The following is a 27,163-nucleotide window of genomic DNA, read 5'->3' as shown; positions in this document are numbered from 1 at the left end:
CTGGAGGCAACTGAACGCTAGGTGAGAAAGGAATAAGCCCAGCCCACCCCAACAGCCCATTTCCCAGAAGCCCTGAGGTCAAACACTGGCCTGGAAGCTGGCCTTTCCTGAAGCTATGGGGGCTAAGTAAAGGTTCTCTGAGCCTGAGGGCTTGGGAAGAAAGGGAGGAGGCAGTCTCGGTGCTGGGGGACATTCTGTCTTCTAGAGGGTGTCCTTAAAGCTGGTTCCAGGAACTGGCCCGCCAGAGACACAAGCGCCGCTTCCACAGGCCCTGATGCAATCCCAGCAGAGGAGCCGGGGCAATTAATTTATTATCAGACAGACGCAACAAGCAGGACGTGTCTGAAAAATGCCTTTAACGCAATAACGTCAGAACATAGCGTCAGGTCCAAGTCCGGCTGGGGCCTGGCTGCCCCGACTCCGCTTCCAGATCTGTGCCCAGGGTTCAGCTCAAGGCCCACATCCAAAACCTGTTTCCTGACAGCGAGGACCTTCCTTCCCGCGGCTTTCCCAGCCCTTGGTATTTCCAATGTCTGCTTCAAGAATGAGAACTTTGCAGCCAGCTCAGAAAACACAACGTCTCCTGGCCTCCCTGCAGCCCTAGTGAGCTAGCAGACAGCAGAGCCACTGGCCTGGCTGGAGGCCTGGCTCTCCATGCTCAGCCCACAGATGTCCCCAGCAGTGTGGGCCTGGTGCCAGCCATGTGCAAACTTACTGGGGTTGGGCCTTCAAATGCACTGGGAGCCTGGCAGGGGGAGGAGAGCCTGATGCTGGGCTCCGTCTTCAGCATGCACACACCCCTTTCCTATATCCCTAGAGCAGTGCTCTGTAGTGAGGTATGGGGAGGGGAGACAAGTGGGCAATTGGGACTCTGTGTTAAGACTGACACTGAGTTCATTTTGGAGAACTGCTCCGGAAGATGGAACCAATGGCAGAATGGCTCCTGGGTACTGGTACCTGCCCAGGTGGAGCTTCAGTCACAGGTCATGGCAACTCGACAGCTTCACACACTACCCATCCAGACTGTCATCAAGATGGGGCCTCGCCACTGTGCAGTATCTACAACATGTCCAATGTAGCCACTTCCAGTCTAGAGTGTCAACCTCCCTTGGGAGTCTGGGCATGGTCAGCATGACACTACAGACAGACCTGTGACCAAACCCTTCCTCAGCGGCTCATGACCTTAGAAGGGCTGCCCACCTCTCAGTGTTGTGGCTCACTCCTCAAAGAGGCCCTACCTCTGGCTCCCTGGCTTTCGTCTGGACCAGGTTCTGTAGTGATCGGGAACTCACTGCCTGATATCACACCCTGGCTCTTGTGCAGCCCCTCTAAGGACAATTCCATACAGAGGATGACATCAGGAACCCCCTTCTCAACAGCTGGCTGCATCACTGTCTTCCACAGCTGTGCCTTGCCACCTGGATTGTCCCATTCCCCAAAAGAGAGACGGAGGGTCAGGTGCCCTTCTCCATCCACACACATGCCTCTCGGTTTCACCTACGTACCCAGCACATCTGCCGACTTCTTCCTCTCCACAATCTGAATATCTCGGGCACCAGCTGGAATGTGGGTCACCAAGGAGTAACCTGTGGGCATAGGGACATACATAAGCAAAGCCAAGAGTGGCGGTACGGGGAGGGAGCTGCTATCTCTCCCCTACGAAGCCACTTCTGGGCGTCAGTACCATCTTTGAGCTCTGGATAGGGCACCTGCCTAGGGATCGTTTCTACCATATGTATGTGGTCTCACCTAGCCCTGATCAACCGCTCAAGTCATTTGGAAGACACACCCTCTTCCAGGGCTCTTGCCCAAGTGTACCCTTTTTCCCACAAGGTTATTGGCCTGCCCCAGCCTGCACCCCCAAAGGGACACAGTGAATAGGGACATTAAACATGCTGAAGTTCACGGACTTAGGTCATGCCCCGCCTTATCACTAAGAGGCTGTGGGCCTCAATTCTCTCATCGAGTCCAGAGACAACACCAACACCAGCACTATGTAGACACATGGTTATTGTCAAATCCCATCTTATCATAACATCTTGTTGATAGTCGAGGTTTCATGCATCCACACAGAGAGGCTCAAACAGAAGCCGACCACCCTACAAGGGCTACTGTCCACATGCCTGGGCTGTAAGAGGGGCACTGCCAGCCAGCTCAGACCCCGTTATCCAGGCAGGGAGCAGGAGTGGAGCAAAGTGCCACGAGCTGCCAGTGGAAGGAGACAAGGCAGAAAACAGTTAATAAGAACAGAGCCGTCTCCAGGCAGAAGAGAGGGGTCCCAGAAGGAGAGGCTTTGGTGGGGTTGGTGTTCCTTTCCTGAATCTCCCATAGAAGGCTACGCAGTCCACACTCAAGCTACCCAGGGCCAAATGGCCCTGCCCTGGCTGTGACCTCCCCCTCACCTTACGGGTCCTTAAAGCCTCTGCCCTGACAGTGTCTCACATTGGGCTCCTTGGAAACCAGGGGCGAGGGGCTCTGATTTGTAGCACTGAGCCATTTATGTGGTGCACACTTCCCCATTATAGCAGACTGAGGGCTATCTGGTGAGAACAGGAAACAGGTTCATGAAGGCCTGGCCTACCAGGAGACAAAATACTGGTTGAGGCCTAAATAATGATTTGGCTGAGACGGGGTCTCTCCACGTGACACCGGCTGACCTAGAAATTGCTGTGTAGAGCATGGTAGACTTGAACTTGCAGTGATCCTCCTGCCTCTGCCTCCCAAGTGCTGGGATTACAGGAATGCACCACTATACCTGGCTCTAATTTTTAAATCAGCAAGTGGTTTACAAGGCTCCTGAGTAGTTGACATTTGACTCCAGTGAGCTTCAGGATATGGGTCTGGCCTTGAACTCCATTAGGAAGCTAGGACCTGCCAGGGCAGAGTGTGGCTCTGCAGCTAAAACCCAGGGTCCAGCTGCCCAGGTTAAGACCTAGGGCTTTAGAATATCAGGTCACCTTAACCTTTTGCTCTCTCTGCAGGTTTGGGCAACAGAAGCAACAATTGCCTTGTAGCAATGTCCCCAGATGTGAGTGAGTTAATGCTGGCCAGACCTGGCTCTGTGCCTAGTTGGGAAACACTCAGCAGAATTAGGGGGATCAGTTTCACATCAGCCTCAGCCTCCTCAGGGGGAGCTCCATTAGGAGCCCTGTCTAGTGGGCCTCGTATAGACTGTGACATCTGACATAAGCTCTCAAGGAGAGGTGCTTCCTGACCTCTGATTCCTAACTCCATCTCTGCCCCGAGCCCAACAAAGGTGTGTGGGCAGGTGTTTGGGGGAAAGGAGGAAACAGTTCGGCCTTGCCACATCCCACGTTTAGCAGATCTTGAAGGCCATCAGACTAGAGAGACACTTAGCTTACCAATTCACACGTGCGCACGCGCGCGCAAACACACACACACACACACACACACACACACACACACACACGGCTGCTGTGCCTACCACTCCCTCTGTTAATCTTTCTCCCTAGGCCATATGTCCATGTTTCACTCTCGGTGGCTCCTGTGGGACTCTTGGAGCCCACACTAATTCTGCGATCACCCTTCGTGTCAAGACAACCAAGACTTGTTGGCCTCCTAGGCCCTGAGGTGGTCTCAGTAGGATTCCCTTGCCTTCCTGAAAGAGCTTGAACAGACATTTCCCACACTGGGCTTCCGTTTCCCCAGCCGCTAAGTGGATTTCAAGTTGCCCTCAGTAATAACTTAGTTTGACTCCACACACACTTCTTGGGAGACAGCAGTGCACTTGGGTGAGCACTGACTATCACAAGCGATACATGGAGATCTGTCTCGTGCACAGCTTCCAAACATGAGGCTCTCGCCAGAGCCAGACGCAAACACAATGTCAAACACAACACGGGAGAGGGGACTCTCAGGCTGGGTCCAGCATGTCCAGAGTCAGGTCTCACATATGCCAAGACTCATGCCCCAGCTTTCCCCTTCTGGGTAGTCAGCCCTCCCTGAAGGCTACCCCAGAGGTCCAATGTTAGCCCCATGTTAAGTGTCCTCTGGTGTGCCAGGAGAAGGGTGTCTTTCACCTATGCCTAGGCCTGGGTGGAGAATGAAGGAACCCATGCCATGCACGAGTCCTGCAAACCTGATCCTGGAAACCTACCTGGCATGTGGAGGAGGGACACACCCACCCACCCAAGCTGCCACCCCTGCCCTTACCAAGATGATTGTCACCCTTTCGGTAGTTGCCCGTCACGTGGGTGCAGCTGCTCCCGTCCCCCTGGCAGACACCACACTTGTCCAGTGTGTGGGTGGAGAAGAGCACTCCATCACAGCCAATGGGCTGCAAGAAGCAATGAGAGAGGCTGCTGAGAGGGCGCTGTGGCAGGCACAGGGACGCCACTGCTCATGACAGACAGGCAGGGCGGCCAGCACAGTGAGAACGGCCATACTTTTGGTACAATGCTTAACAACCTCACATTTTCCAGACACGCAAACCCCTCTCAGGTCGGTGAGCTTGCAGGAGGTGCCGTCTCGGGCCGGCACCATGAGCTGCCGTTGGCCGTCCACAGTGGTGCAGTGTAGGTCACACGGCTTACTGGAGATGTGCATGTAGTCATCTGGGGGGCGAGACAGAGGGTATCAGGGAATGGGGTGCCAGAGTCACCCCTCCCACTGAGATAGCGCCTTCCCATTACACAGATGGGGAAAGTGAAGCCTGAAAAGAGAGGACCTGACACGGTATTGGTAGCAGAAATGAAGTGAGACACAGGTCATCTGGCCTGGTCCACGCTCTGAGTTCTAAATTCTGCCTCCTTGTGAGAGGGCATCACCCTTGTGGTCCACACAAGGGACCAGACACATCAGCACTTCCACTGAGTGGGGAGAGAACATTTACCCTGTGCCTGAAAAGTTTGTTTCTTCTTTCTGTGGGGAGAGGGAGGGAGGTAGAAAGGTGGGCTGGGAGCAACAGCGAGCCTGTTCCTGGTCCCTCGGGACCTCGGTCAGTCCCCGTTTAGGATTGTCTGGGCTGATTCCTGTCCAAGCCCTGGGGACAGTGGGAGAGTCCTGACCTCAGAGGGCAGCCCTGCAGGAAGCTCAGCTCTGTAATCTGTCAGTGGTGATGTCATGGGTCATGGGGGAGGGAGGGGACAGACCTCAGACCGTTTTCTAGAGAAGTGGGATCTGCTCTGAGCTCTGGAGATGACCACCGTAGGTTTTAACAGGTCCTGGCTCTAAGCCCGAGTTACCCACGTGCCCACCCATAGAGCTTATTCCTGAGGCTCAGGTACCCGGGTAAAGGGGCTTCCACTGGTACGCCCGGCCGTCATACACACGGGAGTTGAAGGAGACACACTGTTCTTCACGGAAGCTCCTCCCATCCGGTGGACACTCCTGAAAGAAGGCAGGCGGGCTCCAGGAGAGGCCGAGCAGGAAGTGGCTATGACCAGATGACCCTTGGGGGCCACAGTTCATTCCAAACTGGAGCGCAAAGTGGATTAGAGGCTGCCTTCTTCAGGAACTCATGAATGTCTACTGAATCCTATACCCTGACTAGCTGTGGCCATGAGCTTCCCTTCAGCTCTCATACCTGGCGTGTGTACTCACAAAGATGGACTTCTAGCAGCTCAGTCAGGCAAACCAATTAAGACTGGGAGGGCCGGCACCCCTACCACCACACCCCTGTGGCTCTCGGATAGGCAGCTAAGTTTCAGACTGACTTTGGTCCCATAGAGAGTGTTCCTCCAAACCCATGCATAACTAATGCCTCTCCACAAGCCTCTGCCACCTTGGTGTCCAGCAAAGACCAATGAAAGGGTGGTGCACACAGGCACATTCTGAGAGTTGGGGCAAGAGAGGCCTAGGGTGGCTGTCCAGCAAGACTGCCTCACAGGTGGGAAGAGCGGGCAGCTGTTGTGGCTGCCTGATGTTCCAATGTGGGACTGTGGTAGGAGGCTTGTTTCTGAAACTACACAAGAGTTCAGGGAACAGGTAGGAGTCTGAGTCCTCCTACCACAGGGGAGAGAAGATGCAGCATTTAGTGCCTGAAGGACTTAGGGGAACCTGGACGCCAGCCAGCCTACTCTGGACTCTCGCTGAAAGGACAGTGCCAGCAACAGGATGTCATGGTCCAAGGGAAAGACTGGGGCCTCAGGACGGCGTGTAGCTAGCCTCACCTGCACTCTGCAGAGCTGGTACCGTTTGGATGTGCCCACACAGGTCCTGTTCCCTGCACCTGGAACAGACTTCCTCCTGGCGGGAAAATGTGGTACTGAGCTAGGGCTGGGTCGGCAGCTACGGACCCTGACACCTGTCTGCCATGTTCTAGCTTCCAGGAGCCTCTGTGTCTCCATAGGATGACATCTGCTTCCTCTCTGTCTTCCCAGCACCCGCAACAGAATTGTACTGTGCAGAACCCATGTGTGACACCCATGCTTGCTGAGGCTTGTGCTGAACATGCAAACACATGTCGTGTCATGTGTGCCCAGAAACAGGAGCTGGCTTCATCATGCTCCGCATATGAAGCCGCAGATGAGGAAACTGGTGCTCAGAGAGGTTAAGTGCCCTGTCCAAGGTCACACAGCTTAGAAGTAGCAAAACGAAGACTCAAACCCAGGTCCCTCTGAGAGCAAAGGCTCCCAGCCCTTTGCCCTGAGCACCTCCCTGTTTCTGTAGCTCATGCTTCAGAAGACAAGGGGTCTTGCTCCCTGTTGGCAAAGCCCTAAAAACAGACCTTGCTTTCTGACACTCCTCTCCAGCACCCCAGAATACCATGTTAAGGATTTGTCAGAAGCTCTATGCCCATGGATAGAGAAGCCTGCACACACCAAATGTGAGCCCAGAAGAAGAGCCACCAGGCCGCTGGCCAGGCTAGCCCTCCCCACCCACCCTTGCAGGTTTCTGGTGAACTCACCTCTGTTGCAGGCAGTGGCGCTCCTGGGATGTCACCCCGCCCCCACAGCTGCGGGAACACGCAGTCCACTTGGTCCACTCTCCCCACCAGTAGGCAGTGGCATCAGCACCTCCCTCTAGGCTGTTGGATGTGGGGCTATTGTCCTGGGTGAAAAGTCCCCACCAATAGTGAGCAGAAGGCTCGACCACAGCACAGAAGAAACCTGCTTCCTGAAGGTGCAGGGTATCTCTGGTGGCTGAGGGGAAAGAGGTTGAGGCAGCTTCCTAATGGGCTGGTGGCTGGGTCTCTCAGCTGGCTGAGGAGAACACCATTGGTGAGCACATGTGCTCCCCATCTAAGGGTTGGGAATCTTGGGATTTAGCGAGTACCTAAAGCATATCTAACCTGTCTTACTTTCTCCCTCACAGTCCACACTTCATCTGCACTTGTAGGCTCACCCATACATACCTCCTGTCCATGCCTTACACTAGGCCCAGAGATACCAGACACATGTCACTCTCTAGCCAGCTGGTCAGGGACTCAGGGATGGCCAGAGTCCCAGGTCAGGGGCTGGTCTGACCGGCACTCTGAACAAGTGACAATGCTGAAGCCAAAGTGAACACCAAGATCCCTGGGTTACACAAGCCCTTGCAAAGGCTACACAGCCCTCCAGCATCAGCCCACCTGAGTATGAGTTCAACACCTAGCTGAGAAGCCCGGGTTGGCGGGGGCGGGGGACAGTGATGACTGGACAATGGCACACTACTCACCGAAGCCTCGGTAGATGCCGCACCCCCGGCCACAACTGCCATGGCCAGCAAAGACCAAGCCCAGCGTGAGCGTTGCCATCCGCTGTCCATCCTACGAAGTGAGACCCCGTGACAGCCAGCTCAGGCTCTGCTTTGGGGAAAAGCTCTCAGGGTTCTCCCAGTGCTCCGGGTGGGAAGGTTATCTGGGATCCTATGGTAGTGACTGCCATCTGAGAGGGACTGAGCCATCCATCTGGGCTCGGCAAGCACCTTGGTAAGTGATTACAGATGTCTGCCCTGCTTAGGCACAGAGGGATAGTATGAGTGCCAAGTCTGAGCCACCCTTCATCTGAGGGCTTCTGCCAAGCTGTGCCCCTGGAGAATGGCTGTGGAGACAGCTGAGGAGCTTGGGAGCCCAGCCTGGTAGAGAAGTCATTATAAAGAGAGAGATAGGAATTGGGCTTAGCCCACTCTCCGGTCCGGATCACCTTGGGAGTCTTATCTACTTAACATTGGCTGTGAACAGGATACCCTGCTTTTCCTCCCTGCCTTCAACCTGTCCCCGGTCCACAGGTAACGGCAGCCTTCCCTTCTCAGAGGAATACTCTCGCAGCCAGGTATCACAGGTGTGACATAGCTCGGGGATCTGGGCCCTTCTCTCTTGAGGACAGACAGGAATATGCAGGAGGAGCAGCAGGAGGTACAGCTTATGCCCCGCCCGCCCGTGTGTAAATGGCTCAGAACCTCTGCTCCTGACTTCCTCCCATCAAGCCAACCCCTCAAACCCAAACACCCACCAAGGGTTACAGTGAATCAAATCAAGAGAGGGTCCAGCCTTGCTGCCCCAACTCTCAGAACTGCTGCTGTGCACCTCAGTGGAAACCCTGTCTTAGAAGAGAAGCTGGTGCCGTTTGTCTCAGGTGGGTGTCATCTGCTGGTAAGTTAGACAGTGGGCTTCAGAAAACACCAAGCCCAGAGAAAAGAGGCAACTTGCCCAAAGCCACAACAAGGTAGCCTACTGCCCCCCCCCAACACACACCACAGGGCAAACTTAGGGTCTCAGCCGTACCCAGCAATTCCAGGAGAAGAAAGTCAGGAGAGGGTTGGGACCCTTGGAGCCCTGATACCAACTGCCCTACTGTCCTTTTCTCTCTCCCCCTTTTCCCCTCCTTCTCCTCCTGTCTCCCTCCCTTGTTCCCCAAGCACCTGCAGGTGTCCAGGAGCTTGGCCAGCAACACCCTTACACCCAGACAGACTCGGAATGATACCGTAGATCCTGGAATGGGGGCTTCATCCTTGAGACCCCTCTATCCCACCAGCTGCCCACCGTGTCCCCCACCCCATCCGTCTGATCCTCCCTTGAAGGGGTCTCCTTCTGAATCCCTATTTTTACTCCAGCACAGAGTCCCCATCCCACACAGTCCCATTGGCCTCCGTGGCTCCCAATCCCTGCTGCTGCCAAAGACAGGTGCCCAGTCAGCCTCACACTTGGTTTTCATTAAGGCTCCCAGACACTGCTGGATTCCAGCCAAGTCCAGCTCAAACAGGATCCATCTCTCCCTAGGGTCCAAAACCTTCAACAGGCTCACAGCATGGGTTTGCAGCCCAGACAGCAATTGCTAGTACCAAGGCTGTAGCCTCGGGACCACCCTGTCACTGTGTGGTACAGGCTGCTCCCCCTTTCTCTGTGGTTGAATACCCTCACCAGGGGCTAGGGCATCCCTCAGCCCCATTCTGAACAGCTGGCTGGCCTGGGATGAGCTACATCTCACACCTCCCAAAGACCACAATATGAACGGGGACATATATGCGATGACCTACCTCCCCAGGCTCAGCAGGTTGTCCTCCCAGAGAAAGGGGTGAGAGCTAGCTGCCAGGTGCACGGTGCAGGAAGGTGAGTACAGAGATGTGCGGGCTCTGCCTGTCTCTGGTCTTGCTTCCCCCAGCTGCCTCCCTCTCCCACTTCAAAGAGCATTCAAGGGAGGGGTTCCCAGGAGGGGCGCTCAGCCCAGTGGCTGCTCTGTGGCCGCAGCTGCCTTTATAGCTGTCAGGCAGACGGGGAGGAACTCACACTTCCCACCGCTGCTCCCCCGCCCAGCCTGCTGGCGGCTGGCCGGGCGCACACTTTAACCCGCTCTGCTCCTCTGGAGTATGGCCAGACTGTCCAGCTGCCTGCTGGCTGCTGCTGCCACAGTCCAGGATCAGTGAGCGAGCCTGAGACTGGCTTGCCTTGGTCCAAAGTGACTGACCCTAATGGATCAATTAGGCTGAGGTCATGTGGAGGGAGGTTGGCAGTGGTGGAACCGAGCCCCCTGCCCCACCCATCTGACTTCAGCTTCCAGAGAGGGCTGGAAACCATGTGATGCCCAGGCTTCTAGCTCCTGTTCACAGGGAGGACACAGAGGTCCAGACATTGCCTGTGTCCAGGCCACCCTCCGTCCTCAGAAAACAGAACTGAACAACTGAGGGATTGAGGTGCATCTGAAGATCAACCAACCAATGGCTCCAGGGAGAGGAAGAGGTAGCTACAGCCTGCTGCCTAGGAAGATTAGGTTGAGGGGAGGCACGGGGTGTTCTGCAGATGTTTGGTACCCTCTCGGCTGGACCCCACAGCAGCTGGACAGCCACTTGCAAACTGGTCTCCAGAGCTCTGTCCTGCTGAGCTACAACTGGAGGACGCGTTGCCTCGGTCCTATGAATCCTAGCAGACTTTGGATGACTAGTTGTCTGCTCTGACATATCCTGCTCTCCAAAGCACCCCATCCTGGAAAACAGGCACCTTCAAATGCTAAGAGATACTGAAACAACATCCCATAAGCTGACTGAGCCATTTCATCCATGCCCCTGTCTCCACAATGCAGATGTCCCGATAGTGGGGACTGGAAGTCCCCTCCCTCCCTCCCTCCCTCCCTCCCTCCCTCCCTCCCTCCCTCCCTCCCTTCCTCCCTCTGTGATGAGTTTCTTCAGCTGCCTCTTCGGGCTTCTAAGAGTTGTACCCTGGGGAAGTATTGTGTCTGTCCACCAGACAGCATCCAGAAACAAAACAACCAGCAAAAACAACAAACACCCAGCCGTGCTGTGAGGCTTGAGTTAGGTGACAAGCTGACTGGGTCTTTCAGCCTAGTACCCTGATAGGGGGCAGAGGGTCAGGTCTCACTCTGCCCATGTTCAGTAGCAACCTTAAGGTATTCAGTTTCTGCTCTTTGTCCCCCTGACCTCCCCTGACGCTTATCCAGGCTCACACCGCCCCCTGGGGCCAGTAAGATGAAGCACAAACATTCTATAACCTGACATATAGCGCACACACGCACACATGCACACACACACACGTACACACACACACATGCACATACACTCACACACATGCACATGCACACACATACACACACATGCACACACACATACACATACACTCATGACACACACACGCACATGCACACGCACACACATATACACACATACATGCACACACATATGCACATACACACGCATGCATGCATGCGCACACATACACAGGCACACACACAGGCTTACACACACGTACATGCACATGCACACAGATACACATGCACACATATACACACACATGCACACACACACTCACACACACGAACATGCACACACACATATACACACGCATGCACACATACACGCACACACATATGCACATACACACACATGCATGCACACATACACATGCACAGGCACACACACAGAGGCTCACACACGTACACACACTCACACACATGCACATGCACACGCACACACACACGCACACACGTGTGTGCAGGATCTCACTCACAGACCCAAATCAGATCTCCCTTATTCTGGAAGCCTCTGCCACTTCTCCTCCACCCTGACTGACTATCAAACCCTGTACACCCTGGAGCAGACCCAAGCTTTCCTGGCACTTCTGGTTCCTACATGCCCCAGTGCCAGGGTGACTAACAGTTTCCCTTGGGAGGGACCCCACAGCCAACTGACACACCCACTCAGCATCTTCCTTTGGCCTGGCAATGCACAAGCCATAGCCTGAGCACTTGGAAGTCAGACCTGTGGAGACAGTGCCACTCTTTTTGTGATGCCCATCAGTATGTGGCCCCCTAGGCTCTGGCGTCCTGCACTAGCTATGCCTTCACTTCCCTACACCTGATCCTTAGGAACTTCCGAATCCAAGACTCCCTGGCAGCCATGACATAACTACCTGGTCCACAATGGGCTGAGGACTTCAGAGAGATAGAAAAGATTCAACTCCTCTCCCCCACACAGGTTCCTCCCCTATTCTCTATCTTCAGTGAGTTCCCTCACACCGGTGAGAGTGAATACTCAACCATCAAGTGCCCTCAGCCAAAGATGTGTAGCATTAAACAAGTAATAAAATGTCATGATGTGCCAGGAGAAATGAACTGATAAGGAGGTTTCTGAATGGGGACGTTTTATGCTGAGTCTCATAAATCACCTGTCCATGCAGCCCAGGAAACCACTGTGACCGTTCCTCACTCCATTCACCAAGCTCCTGGGTCCCGAGGCAGTCTAGAGTCACTGAAGGATCTGGTGGCTCTGGTCTGGTTCCTGTCTAACTCTTCTGCACATGCTCAGACCCCCAACATGCTCTGCTGAAGCTTCTTTATCTGAGGGGGGTTCTCCCCACAAGGACCTATCACTTTATTTGGCTGAAATGGCCCCTTGGACTTGAGGCTGGACTCCTTCTGGGGTTCAGAAAGATAGACATTATTGAGTCACTGCTCTTCCACCCACTGCAGGCTGCCCAGGAAGGGTTGTACACTCCTGGGTGACCAGAAGGTGAGAGGTAGCATAGCATGTACTAGGCTAGACCACAAAGCAGAATTCTGAGTTTCCCCACTGATCTCGTCCAGGAATGCTGGCTTTTTTTGTGAAGCCTAATCATGAAACTCAGGTTGAGAAGCCCAAGCCTGTGGCTCAGGATAACTCCACACACTATTGTGGTCTGAGGTCCTTTACCCCTCAAATCAAGTCAAGGACAGGGTTAGAAGGTCTAATATGGCTGGAGGTGAGGTGTGGCTGCCACTCCATAAACAGAAAGCTGAGAGGTTGGATACCCAAGCTATCCCTAGTCAGGGAATGTTGGTGCTGTAGACTCCTGGGAAATCACAGCTTGCCTGTGGTTGTTCTGGACACAGTAGCAAAAGCCAGGGGCATCCCATCGGACCTGCAAATCCAGGAGAAAGTCCCCTGCCCAAAGGACCCATGGGCATCCCCACCCACTCTTCTACCACTAGCCTGTATCCTCTAATCCTGAGAGATAAGAGATGTGTAATAAGAAAGGATGAAAAGTAAACTTTGATGAGGCCTTTTTGGTTAGTTAGGGTTTTTGAGGTCAAACTGTAGATGTTTGAAAGTGCTTTTGGAATAGTTTTTTTTTTTTCAAGCCAAATTAAGTCTAGAAGCTTGAGTGCTTTATTAAAACTTAAGAGTTAGGCTATGTGTGGGGAAGATTTAAACAGTCATATGCAAGTTCCTGGGTCCACAGAAGAACTGTGGCTGTGGCTGTGGCTGTGGCTGTCTCCTCTAGCCACATGCAACAAATTTGCCAGGCAGTCTGGGGGTTAGATAACAGCAAGGAATCTGGAGTTCAAACCCCAGCCCTGCTCCAGCACCCGGGTGAGAAGACAGCAGTTCTTCCCAGGGTAAGAACCAACCAATGCATGAAACAGAGGCCACAGTTCTTAGTAGAGGGCTGACCTACACTGAGACCTTCATCCTTTGCCAGCAGAAGTTCATGGAGCCATAAAGCAGCTCCGATCTCCATGCTAAGAGTGGTAGGCCTTTGCATGGCCTTCTAGCAAGTGTTAAGGAGCTGGGTGTCCTGAGATAGCCAAGCTCGTGCTGCCATTCACTATCTCCGGGCTGCACACAGACAGAGCCCTAAATGACTACCTAGGCCCAAGCCTCAAAGATAGAACTTGAAACCCATTCCTTCCCTCCAAGGTAACTTCGGTAGACCCCAGACGGGAATGAGGCCTCTGGGCTCTGGGGTGACCCACTACTGCGTGCCCGGTGTTCAAAAATTGGAGGAGGCCGATACAGCAGCTGGCACGGCACTCCCGGGCTAGGCAGACAGACAGCTGTCCTGAAGCTGAGAGCTCTACATTCCATGCATGTCAGCACCTCTATAAAAACCCAGCCACTCCCTCAGCAGAGGGGCTAGGGAAGGGGGAACCAATTTGTCAGTTCTTACTCCAAGCTTTATGGCCTAGAGGCTGACCCTTACATGGTCCCACTGGGACCATGCCACCTGCTGGGCAGAGAAGGGATGTCACCTGGTACCCTTGGTCACTGAAGCCAGGTCATTCCAAGAGCTCGCTGGGTCCATTCATGAACCAAGACATGAAGGCAACAGTTTCAGACCCTCTGGTCTTAAAGGACAAAGGAGAGGAAGTGTCAGGACCAGGCAGTCTGATATGGCTGGGTAACCCTGAGTGAGTTCTTGCTCTTCTCTGGGCTTCAGTCCTTGTTAAATACAAAGGGCAGAGGTTTTCACTTGCTGGCTGTCAGAAGACCCATGAGGCACAGCCTGAAGACCTCTTGGCACATGGCTAGCCCTGGACAGACCCTGTGTGTATGTGTGATTTTCAAGACTCATGGGCACATCCAGTATCATGGAGAAACAGCCACACTCTAGACCATGTTCGTGTCCTTTAGGCACTCATGGTTTGGGGTCACAGCTGTTAGGGTCCGTTGGGCTAACACACAGAGCAGGTAGGGAACTGGCAGGCAGGGGCTCCTCTATCTGTTGCCCTTGAACCTGCCCAGGTAGACCCTTAGTACCTTCCCTGTGTCTCTAGGAGAACACCTCCTCCTAGAACAGCCCCCTGCCCTTTCTACTCCACTTACCCCAACCACAGCCTCTGGGTAAATCACTTCCCCTGCTCCGGAGAGACCCAAGGGTTATTTCAGTCCTGTTTGAGACTGGATGCCTTCTCCAGAGTCAGCTGGTCTGTGGCCAGGCAGCCAGGCTGGGACGGGAGCCACACACATCCACCCCCTTGGAGGGCAGCTTGCAGTCCAACCTTTCTATGGGGGCTCTTCTGCTGCCCTAGGCCCAGCCACCTGTCTCCTTACTTTGGAATATTCCCTCCTCAGCCACTTCCTCTTTAATGGCTATAACATATGGATAGCTCTGCTCCACTTCCTTCTCCCCCACCTCCTTTTATTTTCTCCCTTTCTTCCTGAAGCTTACAGCCTGGCTTGGAGTCCATAGTTGCAATACACTCACACACACACACACACACACACACACACACACACACACACACACACACTTATGCACATACCCACACATGCACACACAGAGCTATGGAATGTTTTCCTGCTTCTGGTGTTTATGGCTCTGGGACATGTGCTCCTTGACACCTCCCCAAGTACCTGACATCTAGTACTATTCCTACAACCCTTTCGAACACTCGTGGGGAGCCGAGGTTGACTTAGGACTGTGACCCGAGAGGAGAGGTGAGAGTCATGAGAGACCCCACCTGAGTTGCCCAGGGGCCACCGCGAACCTCCCCAGCCCCCATCACCAGCATTCGTATAGCAGGGACTGGTTTTCCCATTTGGAAAGGGAACTGGCCCCTAGAAAGCCAGACTGAAGTCGGCCCCGCCTCCCTGGATTTTCATTCATTCTTTTCACAGCCATTCATTCCTCTGGTATTTGTTGAAGACCCACAAAATACAAGGTTGGGCCTGAAGGAACTGTGGCAGGGAGCCAGACAGACAAATCCACGGCTCGGGACCAACTCCAGCATCTCTATCATGGTGGTGAGTGACAGGGTAGGAAGGATGTAGGGTGGGTCAGGTCGGGGGACAGGCCAGAGGAAGAATGAAGAAACCCCTTGACTCACTACCTATCACCACAGCCTTCACCTCAGACACGCTGTCCAGGCTGGGAGCAAACCAGGCCTTAGCTGGAACCGCAAGGAACAGGAAGTGTTGTCCTGAAGCCAAAGTTAGCGGAACAGCTGCTTCTGAGAGTAGCATGTGCAAGGTCTGGGGTCACATCTAGGTACGGATATGGACAGCATGGGGAGCTTCTCCAATAGTTAAGCTTCCTCCAGGGCCTGAGAGAATCCTGGGAAAGTCTTAGGCAGGAGAATGACATGACCAGGTGTCTCAAGTTGAATATTTCACTGTGAGCAGGAGACACGGGCCTCAGACTTCAGACAAGGTTCTTCCAGAAAGGGATGTGGGAGCTGGTAGTTGAATGGGGGTGGAGCAGCCAGGCCTCACAGAGCTTCCCAGTAAGGCTGTATTGGTCCTTGAGCCTGCTACACCCCCAGGTCTAGGTACTAGGGGGATGGAAGTAGGGGATAGCCTTCTAGTCCACCCAGCCACCGAAGGAACTGGAGCAGAGCAGTAAGGACAGCTCTCAGGGTCTTTGTTCAGGTGAAAGAAAAAGAGCCAGAGCCTGAAGAGTGCACAGCATGTGACCCGCTAGTCAAGTTCAGGCCCTGGCAGAAATCAATAATGGGGGTTGCCTCTGTTGGGAAGCAGGGAGCCACTTATCAAGAGGGCAATAAAGAAATGTCCCATCCCAGGGCACCGGGAGTGAACGCTGAGGGTTGCACAGGTAAATGCACCTGCCAGAAGCCATGAGATCATGGGTTTCAACCCTGTGCACAGTGACAGCAAGAGACACTTACCACACATAGACCCGAGAAGGAGTCGTCCTGGGAAGCTAGGACCACACAGCCATTGTTCCTTGGCCAGGGGCTGAGGGGTCCCTGCCAGACAGTTCCCCTAAGACATTTTGCAACAGAAGAAGGTGGTTTCCTGAAGTCAGCCCAAGAAGCTGTAAAAAGAGGGAATGAGAGCTTAAAGGCCAGACGACAGCTTTGGAATGGAGAGGGGTTCTGGCTGCTAACTTAAGGTAAGACACAATGTAACCAGGCAGAGACCGTTGTTGGTTAGTGGTTGTGTAAAAAGGACTGTGGGCTAATAAAAGGGGAAGCTTGTCTGCAAGTCCTTGGAGTGACCAGAACTGGCTAAACTTTGTTTTCTCACCTCCTGCACACCTTTGATGTGTGACCCAAATAGAGGTGGCAGTGGGTTCACAGGAACTTGTCCCCAAGAGTATTAATTACCTCCAAAAAAAGGAAATATGGCTGCCTTGGGGGAATTCCTCTGGAAGAGAGGGGAAAGAGGGGAGGGGGAAGAGAGAGAGGGGAGGGGGAGGGGAAGAGGAAGGGGGAGAGAGAGAGAGAGAGAGAGAGAGAGAGAGAGAGAGAGAGAGAGAATATTAGAGGCAAGTACATACCACATGGTGCATCAGCTGTTGGACCTTCTCCATGTGTCACTGGGCACATGCTGCCTCAGAGCACTTAAGCCCTCCTCGTGGGCGCTGCCACAGCTGCGGCAAGGGTTGCTGAAGAAGAGAAGTGGGCTCTATTTTTCCCTGCCCTGGAGACCAAGGAGGCCTTCACTACCTTCTCCCCTGCCAGTGCCTTCTTCCTGGCCCATGGGGACAGTTGTAGCCAAACTGCTCCTGCCTACCCTCAGCAGCCTGGCCTTCCTCCCCACAGTGAGCATTGCTACCAAGCGGCGTTTTTACATGGAGGCCATGATCTATCTCTTCACCATGTTCTTTGTGGCGGTAAGTGGGGGGCTTAGGAGGAAGACACCAACGGAGAGGGTCATCACCACTGTCCTAGGCCAGGTGCTGGGAAAACAGGATTTGGAAGAGAAAGAGTCTGGGTCTTGGGGAGCAGTGGGGCTGGTGACTAGAAAGAGAAGGTTCCTGGAGTCTGTCTTCCTCTCTGGGCCTCAGTTTCTCCATGACTGCCCGGAATTTGAGGGGGTTGGCTGACACACGTGACTGAAACCAGGCCCGTGATAACCCTATGTGAAGTAAGGACAAGTTTCGTGCTCTCCACACCCTCCTTTCTACCGACTTTGTTTCATGAGTTGCTGAGCTGAGGAGGAGGTGGGTTGAGTGAGGAGGCCTAGGAATGGACCTGCTATGTTCAGGGGAGGTAGAGGGCCTGGGTGGATGTGACTCCAGGATTTGGAACTATCCCCACCAAGAGGGGCCAGCCACCCCCTGAGCCCTTCTTTCTCTTCCTGCCTGTGTCCAGCTTTTTGATGTCTACAGTTACACTCCCCCAGGGAGTTCACCCTCCTCTTCTCCCTGGTCCACTCTTGCCTGGTTTCTTTTCTTGACCAGAGCTTCTGCGTCTCCCTGGCTTTATCTATCTGCCCATTCAACTTGCTTCTTTCTATCTAATTATATATTTATCTATCATCTAACCATTTATCATGTCTCGTTCTATGTATCTGTCCATCATCCAAGTGTCTGTCATCTATTTCTCTGTCTTCTGTCTATTATCTGCTAACTAACCATCTCTCCCTGTCCATTCCACTGCCCATCTATACCCTCTCTCTGTGGAAAGGCCGCCTCTCACTCTGCTGTCAAGTCCTTCTGAGAACCTCTCATGCTGGCCCTCACCGCTATCCTCTAACCAGGGGTCAACACCATCTCTTTCGTTGCTCTGTAGCCTTTGTTTCTCTCTCATCACTCTATCCCTCTCTAGTTTGCATGGTGTGAGATCCACACACTGGTAGGATATATGCTCAGGGTTGGCGAGAAACCTGCTAGTCTCTTCCTTAGAGCAGAGCCAAACTTTTAGAGACTAGCACCCTGTCCCTAGGCCTGCCCTTCCTACAGCAGCTCTCAGCAAGGCAAGAGCATGGAGTAGGTGAGGGTATCCAGCTGGCTCTCACTGCCCGAGGCCACGAGCTCACACAAGTGTGCTCACATACTGCTCCATATCCTAAGTCAGCTGCCATGGCTTTCCAGTGGTGGGAGAAGCCACCAGTGTATGTGGGCTGAGAACAGTGGGGGAGGGGTTAGCACCTGTCTACCTCCGGACTTCGGGGGCCCCATGGGTAACAGTGAGTTTTCTCAAGGAACTGGAAACTATGGCTCTTGAGTTCACGTTAGGAGGGGGGAGGACATTAGGCCAATGACAAATCACAAGGCACCAACCAGGGTGGGGTTGGACTCAGCTTCACCCATGAGCCTAGTGTAGTGATTTGGGTTTGATAGAAGAGGAAACTGAGACTCAGAGAAGCTGGAGCCACCAACGTCACCATGAGTATTCAGAGTTCCTGGTCTGCCCACAGTACTTTGTCCCACACTGTCATTTGTTCCTCATGAGACCTGGCCAAGGTCAGAGCCAAGATGACACCCCAAGGGCAAGGACAGAAGCCAGGGTCTTGTCCCTAAGGCCCATGTTAGAGATAGCCCAGCAAATCGCAGTCCCCAGTTAGGTCACCCCTGTCTGCCTGGGTCTAGGCTGGCCTACAGCTCTGGCCTTGGAGACCCACCCTACTCCACCCCACCCAGAGTGGCAGGGCCAGCTGTCTCTTATGACAAATGTCCTCTGGTGTCCAAGCCACAATCTGTTCCTCACAGAGTTCTGCCTTCCACATGGCTCCTCTGGGACCCTCCATGACAGCTACCAGTTGTGTGGTGTGCTGCTGCTGTTGAATGTAAGAATGACTCTTGGTGTCAGTTACACGGGAGCGGATCTGGTTCATTCCAAGGAGTGCTGCCCTCTCCTATTCTAACCTGACAGTCATCTAATCTAAAAGCAGGCTCTAATCTAAGGATCTTGGACAACAGCGTCCTCTCTAAATGCTGAACGGCACAACAAACAGGGTCAAAAGAGTGAGGGATCCGAGTCTTAATCTTTTATGGGAGACAGCTGTTTCTCTGGCCCTTTGACTCGGTAACACACAAATCCGCAATCAGCTCTTATCAGCGTATACCCACATGTTGCTTTTAACACATTCTCTCGCTGATTCTAACACACGTGGTCTTAGATCCTGTCACCGCATCGCACACAAACATATACTCTCCTAAGTCAGGGGTATGAACAAAGACTGGGGTCCTACGTCAGAAACACAAAGCTGATAAGATGGATAGAAATGTTTCTCTCAGAGATGAGCACATTGTTCTAAATGACCATACAGCACATGCTCACTTGGGGTCAGGTTGCAGGGAAGTTTGATTAATGAAGGCAAACAGCATTTCATTCTTGCAATGTGGGGTACCTCGGTTATCATTAAAGTCCCCTCTCAAGCCTCACAGAAGAGGTGCTCTTGTGCCATTGGACAAGAAGGGACTGAGAAACTCATCTCTAGCCTGGGTCCCTCTGCCAGATCTGCAGAGCTGACAACAGGGTTGGGGCTTCTGCCACACCCTGCTGTGTCCTATTCTGGTCCCAGCTGGACCAGATCTACCTGCCTCTGGAGAGGGAGGGTCCTCATCACTGCCTTGCCCCGGCCTCCTTGGGCAGGAGGTGCCCCAGGGAAGTTCACAGTCACACAGGTTAACACACGCATGCAAGCACGCACACAAAACCTCAGGGCCTGAGGACAGTTAGATCCCTTGCTGTAAAACCTGCTCCTCTGTCCCTCAGAAGTAGGCAGGTATTCTATGTTGGGATCCAGCCTAAGGAGGCTCTTCTGCTCCTCATGTGGGAAGGCGTGGATGTTACCCAGAATCTCACAGTGAATAAGTTTTACTCATTCATGGGGGGTCTATACAGCAGAAGGAAGCACAGGCGTCACAGATGATGGGCTCAGGTAGAGTCGGGTGATGTAGTTCTGCAAGGACCCTGAAGAGCAGAATCCCCTCCCAGAGCTGAGTCCCTTTCCTCCTCCACATGAATACCTTGCCCAGGTCTGGCCCAACCTGAAGCTTGTCTTCCCCTGAGCTCATTCTAGTTGGTTAGCCTCCTCTTTACCAATATCCCTTTTAAAGAGGCAGAACCCAAAGCTTGGGCAGCCCCTGGGTCAGTGGGGCTGACCCAGCACAGAGGCTGGACCACCTCCTCCCTTCCGCTGGATGCTCTCTGTTGATTGACAGAGAGCCACTTGAAACTGTGATCGGCAGGAGGTCTCTGAGCTTCTAAGTCAACCCTGTGTGCTTGACTGACACATCCATCATCCAGGGTCCCCAGCTCCCTGTGGCGGTGCCCCTGCTGCCTCCAGACAGGCTGTTTTCCAGCTTGCCTGCTCCCTCCTGCTGAGCTGGGCTTACCAAGAGCCGATTGTGCTGGCTGCTGGGCTTGTTTGTGCTGGTCCCACTTGTCAAAATAATTATGTCATGTAATTAAATATTACTTAAAATGATGAAATGAGAAGCCAAGGGAGAGCGAGCTCTTTCCTGTAAGAAATAAGTTGTCTGCTTGGAAATACTTCATATAGAACCTTTTGCTTAAAAGCCAATCTATTCAACTACAAGTTGGAGACACACCTGTTAGAGTATGGGGGAGAGAGGAACCGGAGAGTCAGGACCAGAGATTGCTTGGGGTAGTCTAAGGTCTTCCTCCTTTTTGGAGAGACAGGGGTCCTGATAAAGGGCTCCTATGGGAAGAATCGATGCTGGAAAGTGTGCACTTTCAGCCAGCCAGGGGCAAAGGGTGTAATTGTCTTTCAGGATCCCCTTCTGAGCATGCTTCCCACCAGCCTTGGGCCAGTAGTGAGTCTGAAAGTGATATTTACAAAGCCTTCTGCGCTCCCAGGCCAGATGGACTCACCTGTTTAATCTCCATGAGGGGAGAGTCCAGCCGTGTGCTCGTGTGCTCGTGTGCTCGTGTGCTCGGATAGGAGGAGCCTGAGGCGTGAAGCCATTAAGGGCTCACAGAGAGTGAGGGGCCTGAGGCTTAGGACCGGTTCTCACGCACTCCTGGGCTGCCCACTGCCTGCTGACCTCGTGTGATTCCCCCGCAGTTCTCCCATGCCTGCGACGGGCCTGGCTTGTCCGTGCTATGCTTCATGCGCCGTGATATTCTGGAGTACTTCAGCATCTATGGGACAGCCCTGAGCATGTGGGTCTCCCTGATGGGTAAGTGGACATCTTTGCCAGTCCCAAACACCAGCCAGCACCCAGCCCAGCTTTGAGGTCCTCTCCCTCCTCACTGCTTTGCAGAGCTTAATCTACTAAAGACACATATCTCAGATGCCTGCACTCTCGTTCTCCCAGTCCTTACGTGACTCCAGTAATTAGCTCCTGTGACATTTAAAAAGCAGAAGCACACAGGGAGGGGTCAAAGGCATCCCTGCCTTCAGCCCTACCAAGACCATCACTGCCCCGGGTTCAGGGACTTAGCCTCATAGAACGTCCTCCAGACTCACGGGAGCGTTTGCCCTCAGGGATCATCTCAGCTCTGTGTGCTGTTTAAGAAGGTAGACCATTCAAAATCCTCACCTTGGACCTGGTGGGTCACTTGCCCTCAGTTCCATCTCCAACACTGCGGATTTTTGAAAGAGAAAAAAGGAAGACTTGGAGGAAAGAAGAAATTAAGAACAAAGGAAAGAAGGAAGGGAGGAAGATTGGGGGCGGGGAGAAGGAAAGGGAAAGGAAAAAGAAAAGGGAGAAACTGAACAAACTTACTCTTGTCTCTCAGGGATGCCGTCACAGACGGCTCCTCCCGAGACTCAGCCCTATGTACCACTCACTAGTCTTAAGACTTTTGTCCCAGGATTCCCAGGAAATGCCAGTCACTCAATCTACTGGTAAATTTCAGCCACCCTGCTCCAGGAAAGCAGCATCCTCCATTTCCTCCATATAACCAAAATTCAGACCTTGTGGAGACCAGGCTGGACCTTGGTGTCCTACGGACTGAGAGGGCATCCCAATAGGTTCCCAAGAGTGGAGGCACAGCCATGTGGAAGGGAGCTGCTCACCTCTGCTGTGCCTCTCCCCAGCACTGGCCGACTTTGATGAACCCCAGAGATCAACCTTCACGATGTTTGGTGTCCTTACCATTGCCGTGCGGACTTACCATGACCACTGGGGCTACGGGGTGTACTCTGGTCCCATAGGCACCGCCACCCTCATCATTGCAGTAAAGTGGGTGAGTACTTCTGGTATCTCAGCTGACAGAGCTCAGGGAACCTGTATTTGTCCCCTGATCTTTGTTTCTCTTATATCCCCACATCCTTATGTGCAGGTGAACTAACAAGAATTGGGCCAAAACCCCTAGACTCCCTAAAAATGGTGACTTGTGCTTGAGCCCCACACCCTGCTGGCTCACTGATAATTACTGGCCTTGAGTAAAGGCAAAACTCCTTTTCTCTTGACCTCTGCTCTGCATCCAAATACCCACACAGAATGCTTCTAAGCACGGGCATAGACGCGGTTTCTAATGTACCCGGAAGTGAGGAGACCTTTCATCATCATGACTGTCACTGTCAATGTTTTTATCAATATAAGTATCACCACCATTATCATTCTGAGGGACGACACTGCGTGCAGGTATGATATACCAGTTTGGAGAGCAGCTAGGTTAATCTGGACAGTAAACAAGCCTTGGAAATGAGTCTCACAAAGAAGGAAGGTTTGAGGTGGGGTGAAGCCAGGTTTTCAATAAGACTTTCCCTGGAGGAGGGCCTGGGGAAACATCTACTCTGCTGTATAGACTCCTAACCTCTCTAAGGTCTCAAGGCCCTCATGCCTCCAAGGCCTAAAATCCACCTAAGTAGGCTGGCCAACACGAACAAGGCTCCCAATAGCAGGATAGACCTAGGGATGCTTCCTGAGCTCTACCCGGAGCAGTTAGGCCCAAAACACAGACCTTCCAAGCCAGCAGGCTTCAGACCAAGCAGACAGCAGCCTCTAGCCCGAGACCCTCTGCTACCTTACACAGGAAACACCACTTGGGATCGCAGAGTTTCCCGGAAGTACAGCTATAGCAGGGCAGATCAGGACACGCGGTGCTGGGGGACGGGGGACCTCCGGTCCATCTTCAGCCAAGTTGGGACAGGTAAAGTCAGGCGGGAAGCTTCCAGGCCATGTCCTACTCCTGTGGTCTCTGAGGAGCACAGGCTTATTCTGACTTAGGCTAAGGATGGGCCTGAAGTGCACTGAGCCCCGCAGCCTAACCTGGAGCCCCAGGAGGCAATGGCAGCTGCATTTGACTTTGCAGGGGGAGAAGCTTCCACCCCACTCCAGTTCGAGGGCCTGGAGCTGGCCCTGTCTGACCCTGGGGGCCGAGGTGTTGGGGTTCCGAACGGTTCGTTAACAAGCTGGAATGCATAAACACAAAGGCTTCATTGGAGAGCTGCCTCCTCGTCCTGCTGACTGGGTTTTAATTAGCCAGGATAGCATACATGGGCCGGTGTCCCCCACTAAACGCCGACCTTCCCAGGTCTCTGGTGAGAATGGGAGTGAGAGGCCGCAGCCACCCACACCTGGGGCACAGAGCCCATCTCCTAGACCTTAGATGTGCCGGTGGCTTCGACTTACTTCTTAGTTGGGGAGAAGATGCTGAGTGAAATGGAAAATAGGGGTTCCCCATGAGTGATCTTCACTTTCCTTCCCCTCTCTGGGGCCCCAATGTTAGAACTGTGAGATTGACGGCCACACTGCCCACAGTCGGGCGAATTGGCTGTACCCATGGCACCGACACAGTTCCCTGGGACCTCTACTCCTGTTAAGTGATGGCAAGTTTTAGAACACTTGAAGACAGCACCTTACCTTCCCTCAGAGTGGCAAAGGTTGCCCTGGTTTGCACGATGAGGTCACTGAAGGCCTTTGTGTTTGCAATGCATTTAGTGAGGTGTGCAGTCAGGGCCGCTGTCCTGTGCCCACTGTGCGCACCTGAGCTGTATTAATAACGACCTTCCCCGCTTTCACCTGGACAATTCTGAGTCTAAAATACCTTTGGGCCCCAAGGGTGTGCGTTCCAGTGAGGAACCCACAGGGCAACCCATCTTTCCCATGTAACACCTCACCTTACCAAGCTCGAGCACACACCGGACCCTCACGTAAGGCCTCGGGGCCTGCAAAGCCACGGTTAGTGGAAGGAGACCCCTCAGCTGGTAAAGCTGCTCATATTTGCCACTGAAGTGTCAACGACCACCTCACAAGGGCAGTGGTGGGGCCAGGGAAAATTGGCCCAGAGATTCCAAGGCCTATCACTCAGTCATACAGAGGGATGGGGGTGGTAGAAGACAGCAGTGGGATCGTGCCCAGACAACCCATGGAGGGATCCTTTCCTGTACTGCTCCCCAAGAACCTTGATGTTCCCACCTTGTGCCTGCAGCTGAAGAAGATGAAAGAGAAGAAGGGTCTGTACCCTGACAAGAGCATCTACACCCAGCAGATAGGTCCCGGCCTCTGCTTTGGGGCCCTGGCCCTGATGCTTCGCTTCTTCTTTGAGGTACCTGGCCTGTGGGGGAGGGGAACAAGCCTTCTGGGTTTAGCAGGGAGGAGAGCAGGCTGTCTTCACGTGGAGGCCCCAAGTTGTAGATTCTGTGCTGTTGAAGATGGTACTCACCATCCCCAGTGTTCCAGCATCATAGCCTGTGTGGACAAGTCAGGCCCTGCAGACTTTAGGAAGCCTTCACCCAAGATGCATGCGTGTGCAGAAGTAACCAGGAGCTTGTTCCCAGCACCAGGGGACAGGGAACAGAGGAGAGCAGCAAGCCGTTCTGCTGTATTCTCGGGGTGGGACGACTGGCAGAGGCACCAGATGGCTGAGTTTAGGGAAGGGGTAGAGGCCCTGACTGACTCGTTCTCCTCCACAGGAATGGGATTACACCTACGTTCACAGCTTCTACCACTGCGCCCTGGCCATGTCCTTCGTCCTGCTGCTGCCCAAGGTCAACAAGAAGGCTGGGAACGCAGGGGACCCCGCCAAGCTGACCTTCTCCACTCTCTGCTGCACTTGTGTCTGACAGTAGCCCCCCTGCTCCAGGCCCCTGCCTTCCTGTCTGGCAGCCCTGCTGTCTCTCCCGGGATACTTCCTACACTTTCCCAGTGGAATGTCCATGAGGAATGGCCTCCTCTGCACCCCGAGAGACCAGCAGGGCTGCTGCAGTCGGCGAAGTGCTGCTTAGGGACCCACGAATTCTGTGTTCACCAGTTGCTTCACTCTATTCAGGAAAAAAAAGAGAGAGAACTTTATCCCCCAAGGCTGCATAACCATAGGTGTGCCTGGCAGAGCTCTAGGCCAGTCAGTATTGGCCCCAAGTCACAACCCAGCAGTGTACACAACAGCAGCATACGGGTTATCTATTTCCCAGGCCCTGCCTGCCAGGATTGTCTGCCTTTCCTAGGAAACTGGGATTGCCCTTTCTACCCCTGCCCAGGCCCTGAAAGCTCCCAGTTTCGGGAGCTGGACCCAGTGAGCCCAGTTCCAGTCTGGACCCAGGCTTGGTGCCCCTGCCTGAGTCCCATCCCTTCAGCAGTTTTTCGGTCGAGCCACTCACAGTAAACTCTTGATCAGTCACTAGTCGTTAGCTTCACCCGACATACATCCTAGTTCCTGGAACGAGTCTGCGTGCCGAGTGTGACAGCTCTAGTCTTGGAGGAGTGCCTGTGCTCAGAGTAAGCAGCTGGCCTAAGGCCAGGGGCTGGTAGACACAGAGCTGAGTCTGCTGCTGGCCCAGGTACCTGGGCTGCAAACAGGGTATACTGCTGGCTTACTCTACACTGTCCTGAAGCTTCCTCTGAGGCCCTGAAGGAAAAGTGGGTGCAGTCAACACCCCTGAGCCAGGCATTACTGGGACGGTGCTAGGCTGTGGGCAGTCCTGTCTATGACAGCCTGGGGGTCAGGGCATGGCAGGACACGGCAGCCACAGAGCAGCTCTCAGACATCACCTCACAAGTCTAAATCTCCCCAACACCCCCAGCATCCCCTTTCCCAGTGACCCAAGGCCCAGCTGTCAGCAGGAAGTTACCTACACCTGTCTGGGACTTATTGATGTTTCCAGATGGTGTAACCTCCAGAGCAGCTACCCACATGCAGTCCCCACCCAGTAGGCAGCTGGCAATCTTTCACGAGTCACCTCCTGTCCCTCTTCAGGAAGCCAGCTCTGCCGCTTGCCTTGAGTGTTCCTCTCTTCCCAGCTGACCCCCCCAGCCAAGCCTCCTGGATGCCTACCTCCATAGTGACCACCCACAACTCTCTGTATCTCGGGCATCTCTACCCACCCTTTCCAGGCCTCCATCACTCCAGGCCCTGGTGGTAGACAGAGCTTACCCATGAGCCTCATCCCATCCCTGGCCCCAGAGCCTTTTTTAATGATAGAGCATCCCATGTTATCACAGAGCACCTCAGAGTGTTCAAACCTGGCTCCTGGGGACTAGGCCTCCCTTATCAGGTAAGAAAGACAAGGTCACATAGTCTGGGCTCTGGGACTCCTCAGGAAAGGAGCAGAGGGCTGGAGAGACTGCTCAGTGGTTATGGCTACTGCTGCCCTTACAGAGGATCCAGATTCAGTTCCTAGCACCCGTGTGGTGGCTCACAACCATCTGTAACTCCGGTTCTAGAGGATCTGATCAGATCTCTCTTCTGGCCTCCAAGCCAGGCACACATGTGGAACACGTGCACACTTGGAAACAAACGCCCACACGCAAAACTTAAAAAATGAGTGAGTCTAAAACAGCTAAAATAAAGTAAAACAAACAGACCACAGACAGAACCCCAGAAGGGGGAGCAAAGGGACAGAGTGGAGTCAAGGCTCTGAGATATGGAGGCCTCTTCCTCCTTACTGCTCGGCCCTCGTCTGGCCTCCA

The 27,163-nt window shown here is 53.6% G+C and overlaps 2 protein-coding genes across 4 annotated transcripts in view; one reads left to right on the top strand and one right to left on the bottom strand.

The window, feature by feature from the left end:
- The window catches only part of Adamtsl2 (ADAMTS-like 2), a 30,150-nt gene extending 20,541 nt beyond the window's left edge, over positions 1–9,609 (bottom strand). For both annotated transcript variants that reach the window (NM_001427090.1, XM_087652569.1), the window contains 8 exon segments: positions 1,506–1,586; positions 4,174–4,297; positions 4,429–4,574; positions 5,247–5,349; positions 6,132–6,207; positions 6,869–7,011; positions 7,618–7,708; positions 9,418–9,609. In NM_001427090.1, coding sequence (NP_001414019.1) covers positions 1,506–1,586; positions 4,174–4,297; positions 4,429–4,574; positions 5,247–5,349; positions 6,132–6,207; positions 6,869–7,011; positions 7,618–7,707 — 763 coding nt within the window. In that variant the 5' untranslated portion in view covers position 7,708; positions 9,418–9,609.
- A 7,336-nt stretch (positions 9,610–16,945) lies between these two features.
- On the top strand, positions 16,946–25,877 carry Mymk (myomaker, myoblast fusion factor). 2 transcript variants are annotated; one of them, XM_087651290.1, is made up of 6 exons: positions 16,951–17,224; positions 21,370–21,484; positions 22,348–22,496; positions 23,289–23,405; positions 24,687–24,803; positions 25,171–25,874. In XM_087651290.1, the coding sequence occupies exons 1-6, from the start codon at positions 17,090–17,092 to the stop codon at positions 25,318–25,320; spliced, it is 783 nt and encodes a 260-aa protein (XP_087507416.1). In that variant the 5' UTR covers positions 16,951–17,089; the 3' UTR covers positions 25,321–25,874.
- Positions 25,878–27,163: the final 1,286 nt, after the last annotated feature.

Source organism: Rattus norvegicus, chromosome 3, assembly GCF_021556685.1.
Source record: "Rattus norvegicus strain SHRSP/BbbUtx chromosome 3, alternate assembly SHRSP_T2T, whole genome shotgun sequence".
Classification (NCBI taxonomy): Eukaryota; Metazoa; Chordata; class Mammalia; order Rodentia; family Muridae; genus Rattus; species Rattus norvegicus.
Note: the sequence above shows the minus strand (reverse complement) of the source record. Positions and strands in the feature narration are given on the sequence as shown.